At 37.2% G+C, this 19,879-nt stretch overlaps 1 protein-coding gene across 1 annotated transcript; it reads right to left on the reverse strand.

Moving 5' to 3' along the window:
- Window positions 1-4,613: 4,613 nt before the first annotated feature.
- Window positions 4,614-19,321, reverse strand: TRIM69 (tripartite motif containing 69). Its single transcript, XM_024118340.2, has 6 exons — window positions 18,932-19,321; window positions 17,992-18,087; window positions 15,439-15,672; window positions 14,643-14,665; window positions 14,436-14,560; window positions 4,614-5,210 (listed from the first exon to the last, which is right to left on the reverse strand). The coding sequence occupies exons 1-6, from the start codon at window positions 19,304-19,306 to the stop codon at window positions 4,669-4,671; spliced, it is 1,395 nt and encodes a 464-aa protein (XP_023974108.1). The 5' UTR covers window positions 19,307-19,321; the 3' UTR covers window positions 4,614-4,668.
- Window positions 19,322-19,879: the final 558 nt, after the last annotated feature.

The raw sequence follows: 19,879 nt of genomic DNA on the forward strand, positions 1-19,879 counted from the left end.
CAAAGAACAAACTTCTGACATTTTTGATACTCCCATATATTTCTTTTATATATCCTAAATTTCTGCCCTTATAATTTCCTTCTACTTTTTTTTTTGGCTTTAAATTGCTGTTCTTTTTCTAATTTCTTGAAAGAGATGACTGATTTTCATCCTTTGTTTTTCTAATATGTGCATATAAGACTTATCGATTCCCTTTAAACCGTGTGCCAGTTTTTCAAATGTCATTTTTCATTATCATTCAATTCAAAATATTTTCAGATTTCCAATAGGAGTTTTTTTGATCCATGGGTTATTTAAAAATTTCCAAATTCATGTGATTCGTTATTTTGTTATCGATGTCTGGTTTAAATGAATTAAGGTCAAAGAATATAGCTTGTGTGATTATAATCCTTTTAAATTTGTTGAAATTTTCCTTCTGACTGAAGTATATGGTCAGTGTTCTGTGTGTGTTTACAAAGAATGCCCTGCAGCTGTTGGATGTTCTCGTGTTTGGTACAGTGTTCTAACATATGTTCATTGAGTCAAGTTTGTTAATCACATTGTCTGATTCTTTCAGTTACTGAGAGAAGCATGTTAAAAATCTGCTAAGTTGTTTGTAGATTTATTAATTTATTGTTAATTACTGCTTTATCTATACTGAAATTATGTTGTTAGGTGCATGCAAATTTATACTTGTTACTTTTAGTTGATTGAACAATTAAGCATTGAAATATAAAACGCAGAACTTTAAAACATGTAGAATAAAACATAGGAGAATATCTCTCTGACCTCTGAGAAGGATTTTTTTGTAAATGAGACACAAGTATTAAGCCATAGGAGAAGATATTTGCAGTGCAAATAACCAACAAAGGATTGGTATCCAGAACATATAAGTAACCCTATGAATCAATAAGAGACAATCTGATGCAAAAATGGGCAAACATCTGTATAGGCATTTCACAGAAGAGGAAACTTAAATAGTTAATAAAATTATGAAAAGATGCTCAACCACAGTGGTAATTAGGGAAATGCAAACTAAAACCAGGAGATACCATTATGTGTACCCACCTTACTGATAAAAACTGAATTGGCAAAGACATAGATCAATGGGAATTCCCACTGCTGGTGGCAGTGTAAATTGGCACAATAGAGTTGACCAACTGTTCAGCATTACTTACTTGAAGATGTGCATACCCTATGTACCAGTGCTTATCAGGTGTAAACCTAGAGAATTCTTGCTCCCATTTACCAGGTCACATATCCAATAATGTTAATGGCAACATTGTTGCTAATAGCAATAGCAACAGCAACAATTAAAAAAATAAAACAACTAGAAACAACTACTTACCTATTAACAGTAGTTTGGATGTTTAAATTGTTGAATTTTCATACACTGGAATACAACATAAGTTTGAATTTTAAAAAAGCTAAGGAAGGCGTACAACATGATTCCATTCATTTAAAGTTCAAAGAACAGACATAATGAAACTATACTTTCTAGGAATACATACATATGTAGAATAGAAAAAACTAAACAATACATTTGTTGGAAAAACGTACCTATGAATTATTTACAAGAAAGAAAAATCCAGACACAAAATGTAGAATAGTGATTACCTCAGGGCTGGGAGAGATACACAGGGGCCTTCAAAGGTTTTGATACTGTACTATTTCCAAAGCTAGATGGTGAATTAATGAGTGTTTGTTTCTTCGTATTATTCTCCAAACTGTACATATACATTGCATACATGCTTCTGAATGTATTTTACAAGGCATCTTCCTTTTGAGGTTCTCACCTCAGTGAATCCCAACACACTGACTGGGGCCTCTTTATACTCTACTTCATTTTTTGGTTACTATCAGCCTCATCTCCTGTGGCCTGAGAGAAAACAGTATATAAGATAGCCCCAGTCATGCTTCTTAGTGAATACTATTAAGAGTCTATTTCTAGCAGGGAAATCCCGTATTGGTGTTTCATAATTCATACTCGTTAGAAGAATTCCTGCCTTTTTAAAAATGTTATTTTATTTATTTACGGCTGCGTTGGGTCTTCGCTGCTGCGCGTGGGCTTTCTCTAGTTGCGGCGAGCGGGGGCTTGTGGCTCACGGGCTCTACAGCGCAGGCTCAGTAGTTGTGGCGTACAGGCTCAGTTGCTCCGTGGCATGTGGGATCTTCCCGGACCGGGGATCGAACCCATGTTCCCTGCACTGGCAGGTGGATTCTTAACCACCATGCCACCAGGGAAGTCCCAAATTCCTGCCTTTAATTATAGTCTGAGTTCTAAGTAGAGGGATTGTTCAAATTACTCAGTATAGAATAACCAATTATAAAAATAACCAATTATCTGGGAAAACTGGGGGAAAATTTGTGTCATCTGTGTTAAGACAACTACTGGAGAGCTGAGGTAGTATATCAGAAAAAGTATAAGGTTGACTCCTACAGATAGTGGAAAATATGTATACACCTGTGGCCTGTTCTAATTCCCCTGGTGATCTGAATAAAACATTCATTTTTTCTTTCCCTTTTTTTAAACACAGCTTTATTGTGGTATAATTTACATCTCAAAAAGTTGCCCATTATAAGTTTACAGTTCATTTATTTCTAGTATATTTATATAGCTATGCAACCATCACTACAAAACATTCATTTTTAAGAAGTATATTTTCCAAATCTAGATTAGAATTTATATTCATTCCTACTCATCTTTCATTATGTCCAACTTAATCAATCTTTTCCTTAGAATTTTCTCCTATTCTGGTAAATATTGACCTCCCCTTTCTTTGAACTCTGTAGCACTTGTCTGTCCCCAAGGACAGACTTTAGATATCAGTTATCTAGAATTCTGTCTATGACTTAACTAGACCCTCTTCTTTCTCCCAAATTCTTTGTCACATTACTTGAAATTTTACAGTGCCTAAAATCCCACCGTTAGAATTATTTACTTATTTATTTATATGGACTGTATATTAGCTAGTAAGTAGTATTGTGTTCATGTTAAATTTTCTGAATTTGATAATTTAGTACTGTGATTATGTAAGAGAATACCTTGGTTCTTAGAAGATACTTGCTGATGTATTTAGGAATAAGAATTGTAATGCCTGCAACTTAATCTAAAGTAGTTCAGCAAAAATAACATTAGTAATAATTATACTCACACACAAAATCATATAGGGTGGATGTGGGGGAGAGAGACTAAGAAAATTTAGCAAAATGTTAATAACTGATAATGTAGGTGGAGAGTATATGGGAGTTATCATATAAATATGGAATTTTTCCTCTATGTTTGAATTTTTTTTAAGATTAAAAAAGGAGAGAAATCATGTTCCTTTAGTTCAGTGGTTCCCTGCCCTAGCCACACGTTAGTAAGCTTTTACAAACTACTAATGCCTAGGCCCCATCTGCTAGAGATTTTTATTTAATTGGTCTTAGGTGGGGTCCAGGCACTTGAATTTCTTTTATATCCCCCAGATGAACCTTTTTTTTTCTTTTTATGCTTCTTTTATATCCTTCGAAACATCTAGCAAGGCTCCAGGCACAAAATAGGTCCTTATTACATTCCAGTTAAAATGAATTCATTTTTTTAAAAAAAAGGTAATTTCTTAAATGTAGCCATAACATGTCATGGCTGTTTGCCCAAATCAGCAGCTATAAATGTATGTATATTGTATATACCAACACTACACGAATATTACCTGTAGTTGTATGTATCCTTCCCACTATGACAGATAGGATAGAGGGCTTTTATCCTGCCCAAAGAGCTGTGCTAATTGTAATTTTAGAGGGCCATGCTGCAGGTCCTAAGTACTGCACCCCTGCCCCCCATCTCTCCCAAAAAACCTGTCAGACATAGAACATGAAGCCCAGTTAGATGGGACTTCCAAAGGAAAGGAAATAGGGGTGGTTCATCAAGGGTACTGCTGAGATCAATAAGCCTAAGAAGTTTAGGCTTAGAAAGAAGGAACAAGCTAGAGGATGAGTATATTGGAGAGGACAAGATGAAATATATGGGTGTTTAAATTATCGGCAGGAATGACTAAAAGGATATAGTCAAAAGTAAATGGAAATACTTAAATGTGTTTGAATACAGAAAAACAAGTGCTCCATAGGTAGGTAAAGCAAGAAAAAGGGACTGAGAAAGAGTCAGAGATTCGCTGGACTAAAAAGTATCTTGAGAGAATTCAAGACAAGATTATAAACTAGCCCAGAACATTTTATTCTTTAAATCTCTGGAACAATTTTTTTTTAATTACAGTAACAAGTTCCAGAAAATAAATGTGTTGCAAAACGTATATTAAAAGATAATTAAATAGGAAGAAGAGCACACATCTAAAAATTAATCTATTGAGTCATGTTGGAGAATAAGGACAGTATGATAGAATTTCTGAGCACGTTTGAAAAGGGTTCCTGAGCATCACAAACTCAAGTTGCATTTTGCTCCAGTTATAATAGGATGATGATCATGCTCATGAGAATGGCTCCTGTGTCATAGTAGACCCCAGAGAGTTAGAATGACAGCTTGAAAAGCTCCAGTGAAATCCACTTAGAACAGTGAGAACAGAATTCAATTTGTGAATCCTCTTTTCATTATTCCAGAGTTCCCCATAAATTGGGAAGAGAAACCAGTGAGACTGGTAAACTATTTCAATACCTCTTTAATAATGCTCTGAATTTATACAATAGTATGACAAATTACTGTGGATGTAAGATATGCAATGGTTCTTTATTCTCTCCACCATCATTAAGGCAAGGGCAGAAGTAGGGATAAAGTTTCTCCATGAAGGTGCTACTGAAGGTGTAAATGTGAGTCATAGTTTTAGCATTGTAGAAGGATACCTGCCCTCCCTCATAATCCAGGTATATGCCCACCTTGTTGAGGTTGTTAGTCAGTTTCAGACTACAGGAAGGCAAATCCAGAGCCTTTAGATCAGTTTGGTTCCTTAGTCTTAAAAGCCAGAATCCTTGCTCAGGAGTTAGAGGACAGCTGCCCTTCCGAAGGATGGATTCTCTGACGACTCCAACTGTCCATTTTGTCTTCTTTGCTACCTCTACTTCCCAGTACCACCTTCCAGATGTGAAGCCTTTTGAGCCCAGCACAGCCACACTTGAGTCAAACCTCTCTGGATCATCAGGCATTACCTGCTTAATGTCACCATGCCACACACTGGTTCGGTTTTTGGAGAGCACTAGATTTGGGTGAGCAGTTTTAGGGTCCAGAGTTAATGGAGATAGGCCTAGTAAGAAAATAAGAGAAAGCAGGGCATGGGAGAAAAGGGATGAATGCAGGTTCCCATAGATAATATTTACATAGATACCAGTGCTTTATCTCCCCATGCCATATACTCTTAGACAGGCAGGTAATTACTTATATACTTTATATTGTTTTGATATCCATGTGGCTATATTCTAGACATTTTTATATTTGTGGTAAAAATCAGACTTTACTCTGAAGCAATTATTATACTCTAATAAAAATGCAAATAAGATAAATCTGTTCTAATAAATATAAGAAAATACAAATGCTGAAAGGGTAAAGATTAGGTAAGTGGGTCCTAGGAAAGCTTTCTAAGGGCAATAAGCATTTTAGTTTTGATGTAACATCTATGAGATGTATCAGGATGCTTTGGGTAAAAAAAGGCAAAAAAGGAATGAGTTAAAAACAGTAGCTTGCATGAGAGAGAAGATAAAGGCTTGCCCGTTAGAAGCAGGTGAGACTGAGCTAACTGGCACAGAATTTAGAGGACAATGGTGATAAGTTTACATTTGGTTTAATAGACACTGGAACTTTTGAGGTCTGGAATGGTTGATGCCACTGATAATCAGAATGTGGTTCACAAACTGTGTAACTGCCAGTCTGTGACAGGATAGTACAGAATTGAGAGTAAGCTCTTAGAAACTTTCATAGAATTCTGACAGAGTAATTTTGTCAGTTGATTTTGTTAAAAAACTGGGCTTGCACTTTGTAATCTTTGTTATTTTAATTCTACTTTTTCAAGTAATTAATTTATATCGTATTCTACAAATATATCAGTTTTAAAAACTGGTCCTTTATCACAGGTAATTTGACAAGTATTGGTTTAGACAAATCAATGGGCAGCAGTATAAAAAAGAATTTCTAAATGAAGAGAGATTGGAAGCATATCAGCAAGAAGATGACACAAATTCTAGATGTGAGATAATTGAACCTTGGCACGAAATTTGATACAGGAGGGCTTCCCTGGTGGCGCAGTGGTTGGGAGTCTGCCTGCCAATGCAGGGGACACGGGTTCGTGCCCCGGTCCGGGAGGATCCCACGTGCCGCGGAGCCGCTGGGCCTGTGAGCCGCTGAGCATGCGCGTCCAGAGCCTGTGCTCCGCAACAGGAGAGGCCACGGCGGTGAGAGGCCCGCATACCGCAAAAAAAAAAAAAAAAAATTGATACAGGAAACACAAAAACTATTGTATGTTCACATCATGGACACAGATACAAATATGCATACATTTGTTGTTAATGGATTTACTTATACTTGGAAGCAAGATCAATCCAGTCTATCTCTCTCTTCTCAGAAAAGCCTGAATCTTTTTCATCATCCCAAGGATTTTTTCTTTCTAACAAGAGGCTTTGAAGAATCCTGAAAATTTCCCATATAGGCTGAATCTTCTCTCTCACACAGATCCTCATCCACTTTGGGTTGTTACTTTTCCAGTGTGAGAACTAGGATTTCTTTGGAGGTATCATAAAGAATTCCTGCCAACCTTTTAAGAACCACAGTCTGCTCTCATCACCAAACCTCTGACACCTCCAGCTAGCTCAGCTGGCCTTGGATTTGAGGATTCCTAGGAGTCAGCTTTGCATCCCCTCTTTTCTTCTTATGCCATGTTCAATCCAACAGTAAGTTCTGTCAGCTCCACATTTAAAATATATTCTGAGCCTACTCAGAATATATAGACAGATAACTTCCACAAATACCACTGGCTTAAAACTACTGCAATAGCTTTTTAACTGTTCTGTTTCCATTCTTGCCTGTCTGCAGCCTATTCTGCCCATAACACAAATGAGATCATCCAGTTCTCCTACTCAAAATGCTCTTATGCTTCCCATCACCCAAGGTAAAATCCAGAGTCCTTACAAAGCAAACAAGACATACATGATGTACCCACTTCTCTGACCTCATTTCCCACCGCTTACCACCCCCTCACCCCATTTAGTTTGGTCCAACCACCTTTGCCTTTTGGCCGTTCCTTGAACATACTAAGCTCATTCCTACTTCAGAGACTTTACACTTTCTTTCCTTGTCCCTAAACACTCTTTCCCCATACGTTCACTCCTTCACATCATTCAGGCCTTTATTCATGCAAGTTCAATAAAATGTTAATGATATAATCTAGGTAGGTGTAGGAGTGTTCATTGTAAAAGTCTTTAAACTTTTCAGTATGTTTAGAAATGTCCACAGTAAAACATAGGGAGAGGGGACTGTTTGCTTAGAGAGGTTTTCTCTGGCCATTCTATCTAAAATAGCATGTTCATCTGTCTATCACTGTTTGTACTCTTATCCTGCTTTATTTTCTCTCATGAATAATTATTTACTGAGTATACCATGCTTTGTTTTCTTCACAGTAGTTATCACTATGTGAAATTATTTACTTGTTCATTGTCTCTTCCACTGGAGTGTAGTCTCTAGAAGGGCAGGGACCATATCTATTTTGTTTCCTCATATATCTTCAAAATTTGGAACTGTTCCTAGGTATTCAAGTAACTATTTGTTAAACAAATAAACGAACTTCAATCAGAGTTCCATTTGAAACCTTGACACTAATTAATTTCACCATGCTTCATATTCCTGTTATCCTTGGCATAAACGCCCAGAATATAGACTCCTCTAATGATTTATTCTCTACTGTACTTTTATCCCCACTCTTCTGTTCTTTACCTCCTCTGCCTTCACCCATCCTTCCACTGTTCCCACCCTACCCTTTCCACTCTGCCCTTTAGAACTACCTCCCTAATTATCTCTCCTGCATCCTCAGTTTACAGAATTCTCTCATCACCTCCTTAATTTAACATAAATCTGGCTGGTTCTTCCAAAAAACAAACTAACTAAAAAACAGCTTCCAGAAGTTCATGAGACTATTCATTTTCTAAATTCAGATGCCAGAGATCAGGTTGCCACCACTGCTACTTCCAGACCCATACTCTACTCCTCATCCTCATGTAAAACAATCACTCTTCATTTGAGGCTCTTGTCATTCCATTTCATATTTCCCTCTATCTCTATTTGATGCTATTATGTACAAAGTTCCTGGTTATACCCCCTGCACTTTGGGTTAACCTTACTTCTCTATCCCAAATCCAGCCCATCATCTCAAGTGATTTTACTATCTTTTAGATATAGCTACTCTTCTATTCTTGCATGTCCTTGACTTTACTGCTGGTGACTTTTGACTCCATTACATCTAAGCTGTCCACATCAATGACTATATTCTGGATCTTGTAGTCATCAGGAACTATTCATTCTCTAAAATCTTCAATTCAGATATGCCATACTCTTTATTTTTTGAGCTTTCTCACTCTCATCTCTCCCTACAACCATTACTTGACTTCATTAACATCTCTAGTCCCCTATCTCTCTTTATTATCTCTCTTTGCTTCCTGGCTTAAAATCCTTCCCTAAACAGTTAGCAGTGATAGCTTTGTTGCCAATAGCCTCAACACTTTTATCCTCTTATGCTATTTCTGCAGTATCTGCCATGCAACTCTCCAACCTTGGATTTATTCAACGATTCACATTAACACCCCAATTCCTGACCATTGCAGGAGGAAAATCACACAATTTTGCATACAGGTACCACTACAAATTCATTATTTCCACTCTATGCTTGGCCATCAGCACTGCCCAGAACTCTTACATTTCCCAAATCAAATCCTCTCCAATTCCTCACAACAGCAATTTCAAACCTTCAGCTCCCACCTCAAACCCCTATTCCACCACTTCCCTCCTCACTCCCAGGCAGAAGACTTCATCTCCTGTTTCACAGAGAAGCTACAGTACATCTTATAGGAATCCCTCAATTCTTCCCACTCATACTGCAAACCCCACCCCACAGAATTGTTCACTTCTACCATCTTTATCTCCTCTCCAGTTTCAGAGGAAACTGTGGAAAGTCAATACCTCTCTCTGCTGTAGCTCTCACTCTTCCCTACTTCACCAATTATTCCCTTTTTTATACTGTTGATTTCTGCCTTTCTACAGGCTACTTCCCTTCAGCATGTTTTCCATTCATACATCTTCCCTTCTTAGTGAAACTTCTCAAATGAGTGATCTATTCACTTCATTACTGCCTCATTCCAAATTACTCCTGAACCCTACACAATAACTTCTACTCATTCCACTCTTTTGAAATTGGCCTTGCCAAAGTCACCAGTTGTTGTTTAAAATATCTCTTTTCCAGTCATTTTCTAAATTGATCTTCGCATTTGACGTGAATGACCATTCCCTTCTCTTTGACAGTCTCTTTGTTTTAGATTCCATGTGGACTTCATTTTCTGGTTTTTCTTTTATTTCTGTTGCCAGAATTCCTCAGTCTCTTCTGAGGCTTCATTGACCTTCATCTGTTGTTATTCTCTATAACATGCTCTCTCTTTGATTGTATGTTCTCAGTTTCCTTAGGAAATCTCATTTACATGAATAGCTTCAGCTACCCCCACTCTATATTGATTATTCCAGCCCTGGCCTCTCTCCTAAGCTCCAGTTAGAATAATTACCCATTTGAATATATTCACTTAGTTGTCCTGTAGGTCAACACAACATGGCCAAAACTGAACTCATCAGCACCCTCCAAAATCTGCATCTCCTGTATTTCCATCCTTGACATCACCTTTCTCTATCCCTTACCACCAGTTACTGTCCTGTGTATTTCAGCTCCACGAATTCTGTCCCCAGAATCTATTCTTTATTTTCCATTCCCATTCCCATGCCTCTGGCTTACATCTTAATAATGTTTCACCTAGAGGGTTGCTACAGACTCTAACTTGGTCTTCTAGCCTTTCCTGAGGAGTAGAAACTATGTCTTTTATTTCCATATCCTTGGAGCCCAACTTAATGCTTAGCATGTAGTAGGCCCTCTAGAAGAGTGTGTTGAATGAATGAGTGAACTTTGGTGATATTTTACTAATACACATAAAACTAAAGGAAATATATTAAAATATTTTAAGTTAAACAATTCCCTACCCTGGAATACATGAAAAGCCATATTGTCCATGGTTGCTTTTTCACTGCAATGGCATAGTTAAGTACTTTCAACAAAGACCAAACAGCCCACAAAGCCTAAAATATTTACTGTCTGACCCTTTACAGAAAAAGTATCAGCCCCTATCCTAAAGCAACAGCCTCATTTATAAGGCAGGAAAGAAGAAAATATGAATCTGCAGAGTAAGCAAAGGCCTAGAAATAAGAAGTATAAAGTATATTTTACCAACGTTTGACCATGGTACATTATTATTAAAATAGCCATCTATTAAATAAATCCCATTTGATTTTCTTAAATGTAAAATTATACCAAAAAGAAAAAAATCAGTTTGTGCTTTAAATGATTGCTAAAAGTGAAATTTGATTTTACAGGCAAAGAATACAAGAAGAAAAACACTGTGATCCTGAGACAGCTAGAATTTGCAGGGTAGAGTAACACAGAGGAGGGCGCTGTACATAGACTTTCAAACATCTACAAAGGGATTCCCTCAAGGCTGTGGCTGAATATTGCCACATGCATGCAGTGAAACTCATTAAGTCCAGAGAGAAAATCTCCAGAAAGCAGTAAGCCTAATAATTTCTAGAGCTCACACAAGACTGGGAATAGTTTTCAATCCTGTCAGCCAGAATGGAAAAATGTTATAGTATGTAGAACATCAGACCGAGTACTCAGAAGGTTAATACCTTAGAAAATTGGCAAAGTTAACCCTAGATTAAAGGCTGCTCTTGAACGACTCTAACAAAGCTTAAAGGCTCAGCAAAGCTTAAAGTGTCAAAAGGAACAAAGTTATTTCAAATAACTTCATTAAATGCCAAAGTTAAATCCATAGAGCTTAAAGGATTACAACAAAATTCAGCAAATAGCAATGTAAAACTGATCATGTTTGACAGCCAGAAGAGACAAATCTCCCGTGCAGAATTCCAAATAATTTATGTAGATACTCCACCCTCAAGGAGGAGGGAGCATAACTACCTACTCCTTAAGTGTAGGCTGCACATAGTAACTTGCTTCCAAAGTATACAGTATGGAAAAGGGAGGGGGGAGTAACTTTACAGTGGAGAAACTTGACAAACACTACCTCAGCTAGGTGATTAAAGCCAGCATCAACAGTCGTAAATTATGTTGACAGTATGTATGCTTGATATGATGTGATGAAAATGGCACTTTAACTCTGTGGTCTTCCTCTCAATAACTCATAACCCTGGTCTTATCATGAGAAAATCATCAGACAAATTGCAGTAATGTGGCATCCTACAAAATACATGACCAGTATTCCTCAAAACTGTCAAAGTCATCAAAAAACAAGGAAAGTCTGAGAAACTTTCACAGCCAAGAAGAGCTTAAAGAAACATGACAACTAAATGTAATGTGGAACCTTAGATGGGATCCTGGAATAGAAAAATGACATTAGGTAAAAAAATAAGGAAATCTAAAGAAACTATTGACTTTAGTTAATAGTAATGTATTAGTATTGACTCATTAATTATAAAATCATGTATCACACTAAATATAAGATAATAATAATATAAACTAGGAATGAGGTATACAAGAACTCTCTGTACTATCTTTTCAATTTTTCTGTAAATCTAAAAGTATTCTAAAAAAATTAAGTCAATTAAAAATTTTAAAAAATACCAGCCATGCAAAGCAGCAGGAAAATATGACCTACAGTCTCAAGAAAACTCACACAATAACAACATGTTAGAAATTACAATAGTGGTGGAATTAGCAGACAAAGACATTAAAACAGCTATTATATCTTCCATTTGCATGAGAATGTAGACGAAACAAGAACGTGGTAAGGAAAGAAACTGAAGATATAAAAAGACCCAACTTTTTGAAGAAATGAAATGTATCTGAAATGAAAAACATCTTGAACAGGATTAACAGAAGATTAGACAGTGCAGATGAAAAGATGAGAGAACTTGAATAGCAATAGAAGCTATTCAAAATGAAGCACAGAAAGAAAAAAGGCTAAAAAATGCTGAACATCAATGACAAGCGAGACAATTTTAGGTGGTCTAACATATGTAAAATTAGAGTTCCAGAAGGAGAGAAGAAAAGGTGGATAGGTAAAAAAAACTCTTGAAGAAATAATAGCTGACATTTTCCCAAACTTGGTGAAAACAATAAACCCATTGATCCAAGAAACTCAATGAACCACAAACTAAATAAATAAAAAGAAAACACACCAAGACCCAGCATAATCAAACTGGTGGAAACAAGTGACAAAAAACGTAAATCTTACAGGAGAAAAGAGATAGTACATACAGAGAAATGAATATAAAAATGATAATAGACATCAGAAACTGTCAAGTGAGAAAATAATGGAGTGACTTTTTATATTAGTGAAAAGAAGTCCATTAACCCAGAATTCTATATGAAGGAATATATCTTTCAAAAAAATAAGGTAAAATTAAACTGTGGTGGTATCCAAACATTGTCAAGAGAAAACCCGATATGTAGTGAAAGATGAAAAAAATGACATAAAAATGGAGATTGATATTAAGAGAAACAAAAAGAGTCTTCTAGACCAGTGTGGACAGTACTCCATATGGATGAACCAGAGACCAAAGGGGGAAAAAAAAAAAAAAGCTGAAGGCAAAGCGAAAGAAAGAAAAGGGGGAAAGCAAAGCAAAAGCAGTAAAGGCAGTGAAGGGTTTGTCCTGGTAGACTCTTAAAAACTTGAAAAATGTCACATGGGATAGATCTTTGATTAGAATGTATACATTAGTTTCAGCTTCCACCAAATGAAAACTTTATTTCCATATTTTAACTTGGCCTTTTTCAATTTAAACTCAGCATAACTTCTCAAATTTGTTTTGGGAACTTCAATAAAATATCTTTTTTGATGGAGTTAAAAAAATCAAAAAGATCGATATTATCAAGTTTTAGCAAGGATTTGGAGAAACCAGGACTCTCATCCACTGGAGGTGGGAATTAAGATGGTACCACCACTTAAGAAAAAAATGTGATAGTTTCTTATAGTTAAGCATATACCTAACATATAACCTAGCAATCCCATCACTAGATATTTACCCTAAAGAAGTTAAAACACAAAGATTTGTAAACAAATGTTCAGGCAAGTTTATTCATACTAGCCATAAACTAGAAACTACCCAAATGTCCATCAGTTGGTGAATGAATAAGCAAATTGTGATGTATCCATAAAATACAGTGATTGATACATGCAACAACATAGGTGAATCTCAAAAAGCATTTTGCTAAGTGAAAAAAGCCAAACAGAAAAGACTACATAATGTATGGTTCCACTTATATGAGATTTTAGAAAAGACAACTAAAGTGAAATAAAGTAGATCAGTGAGTGTCAGTGGCTGAGGCTAGAAGAAAAGGATTGACTGCAAAGGAGTATGTGGGAACTTTCTGGGATGACAGAAATTTTCTATATCTTGATTTTGGAGATGTTTACATAAGTGTATACATTTATCAAACTCATCAAATTGTACTTTACAATTGGTGAATTTTATTCTGTGTTAATTATACCTCAGTACTGATTTTTTTCAGTGTCAGTTACCTGGAAAAATTAACAGGGATAGACTTGTGATTTTCATTAAATCAGTAACTACAAATAATAATGAGTCTATATGAAGTCTATAAAAAACTTTATTTAGAGCTTTATTTCTGTAACGATTTTTATTTAGAACTTTATTTTATGTTCTTGAAATGTCATTTGTGTTCTTTTGTCCTGCTCAGTTTTTTGGTATCTGCAGGATGACAAAAACTTAGTGTTCTTATTAGGCACATCTATTGAAATAATTGGTTTTCTTTTGAAGCACTTAAGATCTCTAAACAATCTCCTAAGATGAGATAACTCCATGTTATGAACATCAAGCACAAGAGGAACTGTATTCATACACACGATGAGTATGTACAGTAACCTCCTCCTCCAGGGCAGAGATGCCTCAGGGACTTACATAACTGTTTTAGAAAAACATTAAAATATTGGTTGTCACATTTGATAGAACAATCAAACAAAATCATAGGCTGAGAAGTAATTCAGGCAACAGACTCTGTTTACCAGTACAAAGTCATAAATTCTTAGATGACGGTAAGAGAAGAAATTCAGTCGTACCAACTAGCCTTCTTTTGGCTAAACTTCACCCCTCCAGCTCTGTCCAGACTCTAAAGTACTATGTAGGGCCACAGAAGACATCCCACAGATGAAACATAAAGTGGGAGCCCCAGGAACAAATAACTACTACCCACTGATACCTGGAGAGAGAGTGGACTGCATTTCCCTCCACATCATATACTGGATGGGACCTCTGAACAGGCCTGGGTTCAGCTTTCTGGAGATAAGCTCTCTGGGTGTCAGCACCCTCATTCCTTGCTCCAAGCTGCAGGGGACATAAATCATTTATTCCTAGACATCCTCCAGGGACTGAAGGAAGGGTATTAATACCACAGGGAAACACTTACCTATCCAAGAGAGGTGTGATGTCCTAGGAGAGGAAAGGAGAAATAGAAAGGTTAGACGCCTGTTCATCAGCTCCAGAAATTTCTTTGGTCATACTGGCCACCACCAGAATTTGATGGTCAAAACTGCGATCCTATGCAGATGGTCCCCATCCCATTGCCACGAACTCCTCTCATCCTCCATATGCCTTTTCTGATCTTCATCCTTCATCTATCCCAGGATAAACTGGCTTACTTTGCTCTGATTTTCTAGAGTTCCCTTTTACAGGGAACAAGAAAGAAATTAGGGTTAAGCTGTTTTTACCTACACTACCACATAGTCTCAGGAGAAGAACACAATAGGTATTCCAACCCCAAGGCCACTTTTCCTTACTGTGGCTAATTAAGCTTCTGAGCACTGAGGTAGTAACCAATGCCACTTTAGAGGTGAAGCGTGAAGAAGCAAAAATTGACCAACAGCTTTTCAAACAGGTCAATTTATGATTGCCGAGAGCCAGTAAAAGATACAACTTAGGTGGCAACATTCTTACTTTTGAGAAATAAAGCTTCAAATTTCTTTATGGAGAAATATTAAAACATGCTGGTTTTAATGGCATTTTATTATCTTTTCTAGAAGTGTGAAAGTAAAGCTTTCAACTGAGTATAAGGTAAAAGCAGCCTCCTGCTTTTCTCCCAAGGAATCTTAAAAGCACTACAGCAGTTTTTTTACCCTCCTGGAGGGGAAAATCTGCTTCTACATCCTTTCCAACCCTCTTTCCCCCTCTATTGTACCCATAGTCATGTTGGTATGGAGTCTCACTTTGAGAAAGTCGAAGGAGTTCTGCTGTTCTATCCGTGCCTGGATGCTCAGCAACATCTCCCTGGCTAGGAGGCACTGTTCTTGAATGTGGCTCAGATTCAGCTCCATCTCCTCATTCAAGGCTTTCCCCTCTTCTCGGAGCTCATTTAAAACGTCCTTTTCTTTGCTGTGCAGGAACTGATGCAGCTTTAGAAACTCCAAGGAGATGTGTTGCTGCAGATGTAGCTTGTTTTCCTGGAAAACTCCATGATCATCACCATGGTAATTACTGAGATTAACACTTGGGGATGGGAGCCCACACCACTAACACTCACACAACTTGGGAAATACTATAACAGGAAAATGCATGCAAATGGCTGAGTATCAACATTCAGCTGTACTAAAAGGAGCCCTTTGGGAGACTTACTCTGTCTTTCCCAGCTAGTTTAATAGTTCAGCACGAAATAGTCAAAAGTCATCCTAGGTTCCTATTGCAGTACTGAGGTGGTAACCAGTGCCATATTAAATAAGACCATGGGGTTAATCAAACATTTTTAAATGAATGATAATTCCCTTTTATCCAGCAGTACAAATCAATATCTACCAAATGATGCTGTTAGACTGGGTCCATATGAGGCTGGAAGAACTGTCCTTTTTTAAGAAATCAGAACTGGGGGAGATGCCATTCCTGCTGCCAGGACAATATAGAAGAAGCAAGAGATGGGCAATGTCTGAAGCACTGAAATTGATAACTGCTACACTGGCATCTCTTTTCTTAGGTGACCTCAACATCCTCATGGGTATGCCATCTGACATCTTGGCTTCTCAGTTCCTCATCATCATTTCTAGTGATTTTTACCTTTATCTACTCGTTCTTTTAGTCACATTGAGGATTTTATCATCCCCAGCAATTGTACCATCTCTAAAATTACTTTTTATGCTCAGTTACTCAGGTACCCCTATTGCAACAATTATTGGGTCTCATTGAAACTTCCTGTTCATTGACCCCTTCATTTCCATTCATCAGCTTCTCTCTCTTCATGTCCCCTATTATCCAGCTTACATTCTATGGTCAATCATTATAATTGCACTCTTAAAATAGTCTTAACTCTCACTATCCTCTAGGTCAGACTTTTCCATTTTTCCTTTTACCTATTTCACCACTATCTCTCAGTCTTATTTGTTGGTTCTGTCTCCTCTAACCAAGCTCTAAATATTAGATTACTTGATATTCTGCCCTGGGCTCTTTCCCCTTCTCATTCTACACTCTCTTTCTAGGTAATAGCCTCTTCTTTCACAACTTTAAATACAATCTCTATGCTGACTTCTTCTTTTCATCCTAGAGCAACTTCTGAGCTCCAGATTCCTATATCCAACTGTCTATTTGATATCATCACTCACCTCTCACATCTAATCAATCACCACATGCAGGTAATTTTTATTTCCAAAGCATATGCTGAAGCTATTTATTTCTTTTGATCTCTACTGCCTTTCAAGTCCAAGCCATCATCATTCTCTGGGATCACTGCCGCAGCCCTCTGCTAACCATTATCCTTGTCATTGTCTTTCTCCAATCCATACTCCACACAGCTACCAGACTGATTCTTTCAAAATGAGATGAAGCCATGTCCTATTTAAACCCTTTAATGACTTCTCATTATTCACAGGATGAAGTTCAAAATTCCTAACATTATCTACAAGGGCCTACATGATTGGCCCCCTATCTGCCTTTTCAGTCTCATCTTGCTTACCGTGATCCAGCTTAATTGGCCTTCTCTCTGTTTAACATAGCAACTAACTTCCTGTCTCAGAACTTTTCCATATGCTCTTCCCTCTTCACAGAAAATTTTCCAGGCAATTTCCTTCATATTCACCTCACCCAGTTCACTTGGCTAAGGATAACACTTATCCTTTCAATTCTCAATTTTTAATAAGTGGCTTCTTCAAAGAACACCCAGTCTAGATTAGGTTCTCCATTTATATGCTCTAATATACCCTATATTTTAATTTATAGTAGTTACCACAGTTGTTGTTTTATTGTTATTGGTGGGATTGTTTAATTAACATCTATCTCCCACCATGGTAGGAATATAGTGTCTAGTATAATAACTGACCAACTCAATAAATATTTGTTGAATGAATGAATGTTGACTGTAATAGCTGAACTAGGAACTCTTACAACAAGAACAAGATTCCCGTGAGACATTTCCATCTATCCTTCTTCTTTCCCTCATTGTACATATTTCTTCTTCCAGATGCCAAATGCCAGAGAAGACACCCCTCTACAGAATAATTAATGAAGAAACAGAACTCCCAGTTTATTCCCCCAACCTAGGAACTGATTTGCCAAGTCTCTAACCATTAAGCTCCTGTGAAGTTGAAAGTATAAGCAATAGTTTTATTTAGTTTTAGGGAAGCTAGGAAAGATCAAATCAGATGAGAAAAGCCAGTAATCTTAGAGACCTTGATTCAAAGGTGCCTGGTATGTAAAGGTACCTTTCCACCCACATAGCTGAAGTTACAAGGAGGGTATATTCCGGTTGTATCTCATAATCTCTCTACCCTGCTCCTCACCTTGTGAGCAGCAATAGCATCTTTCTGCGTGTTCCTCAGGGACTGAAGTTCCTTCAGGGTTGCCTCCAGTTGACCCTGATGGATGGTAAGCTCCTCCTGGGAATACCATATAGAATTAACACAAGGTAATTGAGAGATAAAGGGCCATAAGGGACATCTCCTCCAAAGCCCCAGGGTGTCAGGGGAAAAAAAAGCAAGTTCTTGCTACAGAAGTCTCCTTTACCCTGTATTGTAATTCCTGTCTCTTCCAAAAATTGTGAAGAAAATTACAAGCAGCAGAAAAACTTAGTTTTATCCTCTTATTAGCTAACTTCAGGGGTTTGAAGAAGATAACAGAGCTCTATATATTTTCTACTCTAGTTACACTGTTCTCACTATCTATACTTTTACTTGCATTGTTCTCACTTAAAACACTCATTTCTTCCTTCTGCCTATACAAATTCAAATAATTTTCCAGTTCAAGCTTTCTTTCACCATGACTCCCCTGACTATTTCAGTTTTCTCTAATCTCTGAAATTCTAAACATTTATGAATTACAAATGTGACAAAAATTTAGCTCACAACAGTAGACTATCTTATATTGCTTTGGTTGTTTTATTCATTTTAAACTTGACTAAATTTCAAGACTTTTATAGCAAAAGCAGTAGCTTATATGTCCATATTCTGTACAGTGTCTAGTAGAATGCTGTCATGGCAGGGTTTGGGTAAATATTTGATTGACTGAGGGAGTAGACCAGAGCTCCTTCACTGCTTTCCTATAATTGGCAACTATAGAAAAAGAACTTTGCAAGATATGTTGTATTTTCTGAGCACTCGGAGCTTTCTATTAATCATCTGAATAAAGGGGTGGTATTGGAAGAGAGAAGAAGTCCAACAAAAGATTTTTCCCAGCCTTCCTAAGGAATTGCTCAAGATTGCTCAAAACCCAGGGCTCACCCACCGTGAAGAAACGGACAGCATCAGAGATCTGCAGGAATTCTTTAGACTGCCCCACAGACAATCGAGCATCTTTGCATTGAAAGCATATCAGTTTCCCGTCTGGCTTACTGAACAGTTTCAGGTTCTCTCCATGCTCTGGGCACTGTGGATGGCCCATGAGTAGGGGTAGCTTCTTAATCTTCTCTACCAGCTTCTCCAGTACAAGGTTAAATGTACAGTTGCTGTATTGACATAGCATCTTACACTCAGGACAGAATGTTTCTTTTGCTTGCTGCTTCCAAAAGTTTTGGATACAAGACTGACAGAAGTTGTGGCCACAGCTTAGCATCAGTGGATCACAAAACCAATCATTACACAGTGGGCAGTGTAACTCCATAGTAATATCTTGTATCTGCACTTTAGAGGGTATCTGGGTGATGAAATCATTCACTTCAACGTAGTTGTCTGGGTCAATGTTGATGGAGGGGTTGGAAGATACCTTTGGAAAAGAACAGCTAAAATGAGTTTCAATTTCTTATTGCCCATTTCAGCATTCCAGGATAGTGGGCTCTATTCCTAAAGGAACTGAGAATTGGTGCAGTCAGAGTAAAAGCACCATAATCTCTTCTTTGAAAGTGATCAATAAATTCATTGTTATCTAACATCATAGTTTATTACTCCTCCCAACATTATTAAACTTTAATAGAGAACCAAGGCAGAAGAAGAAAGAGTACTCAATCAAAGAAATGTATTTTGTTGTACCTCGCTTCTTCTACCCACTTTCTCTATGTATCAGTTGAAAGTTTTACTTCCAACTTCTGTTCTACTAGTTATTACCTTTTTGTTTTGTTTTGTTTTCTGGAAGTCATATGCAAAGAACTGGAAGATCAGTCAGATTCCTCAGTCAATGGCATAATATCACCAACCATAATATCATCCAGGCCCTCCACCCATCCTTTTTAAAAAACAC

The sequence above is a fragment of the Physeter macrocephalus genome, chromosome 11 (assembly GCF_002837175.3).
Source record: "Physeter macrocephalus isolate SW-GA chromosome 11, ASM283717v5, whole genome shotgun sequence".
NCBI classification, from domain to species: domain Eukaryota; kingdom Metazoa; phylum Chordata; class Mammalia; order Artiodactyla; family Physeteridae; genus Physeter; species Physeter macrocephalus.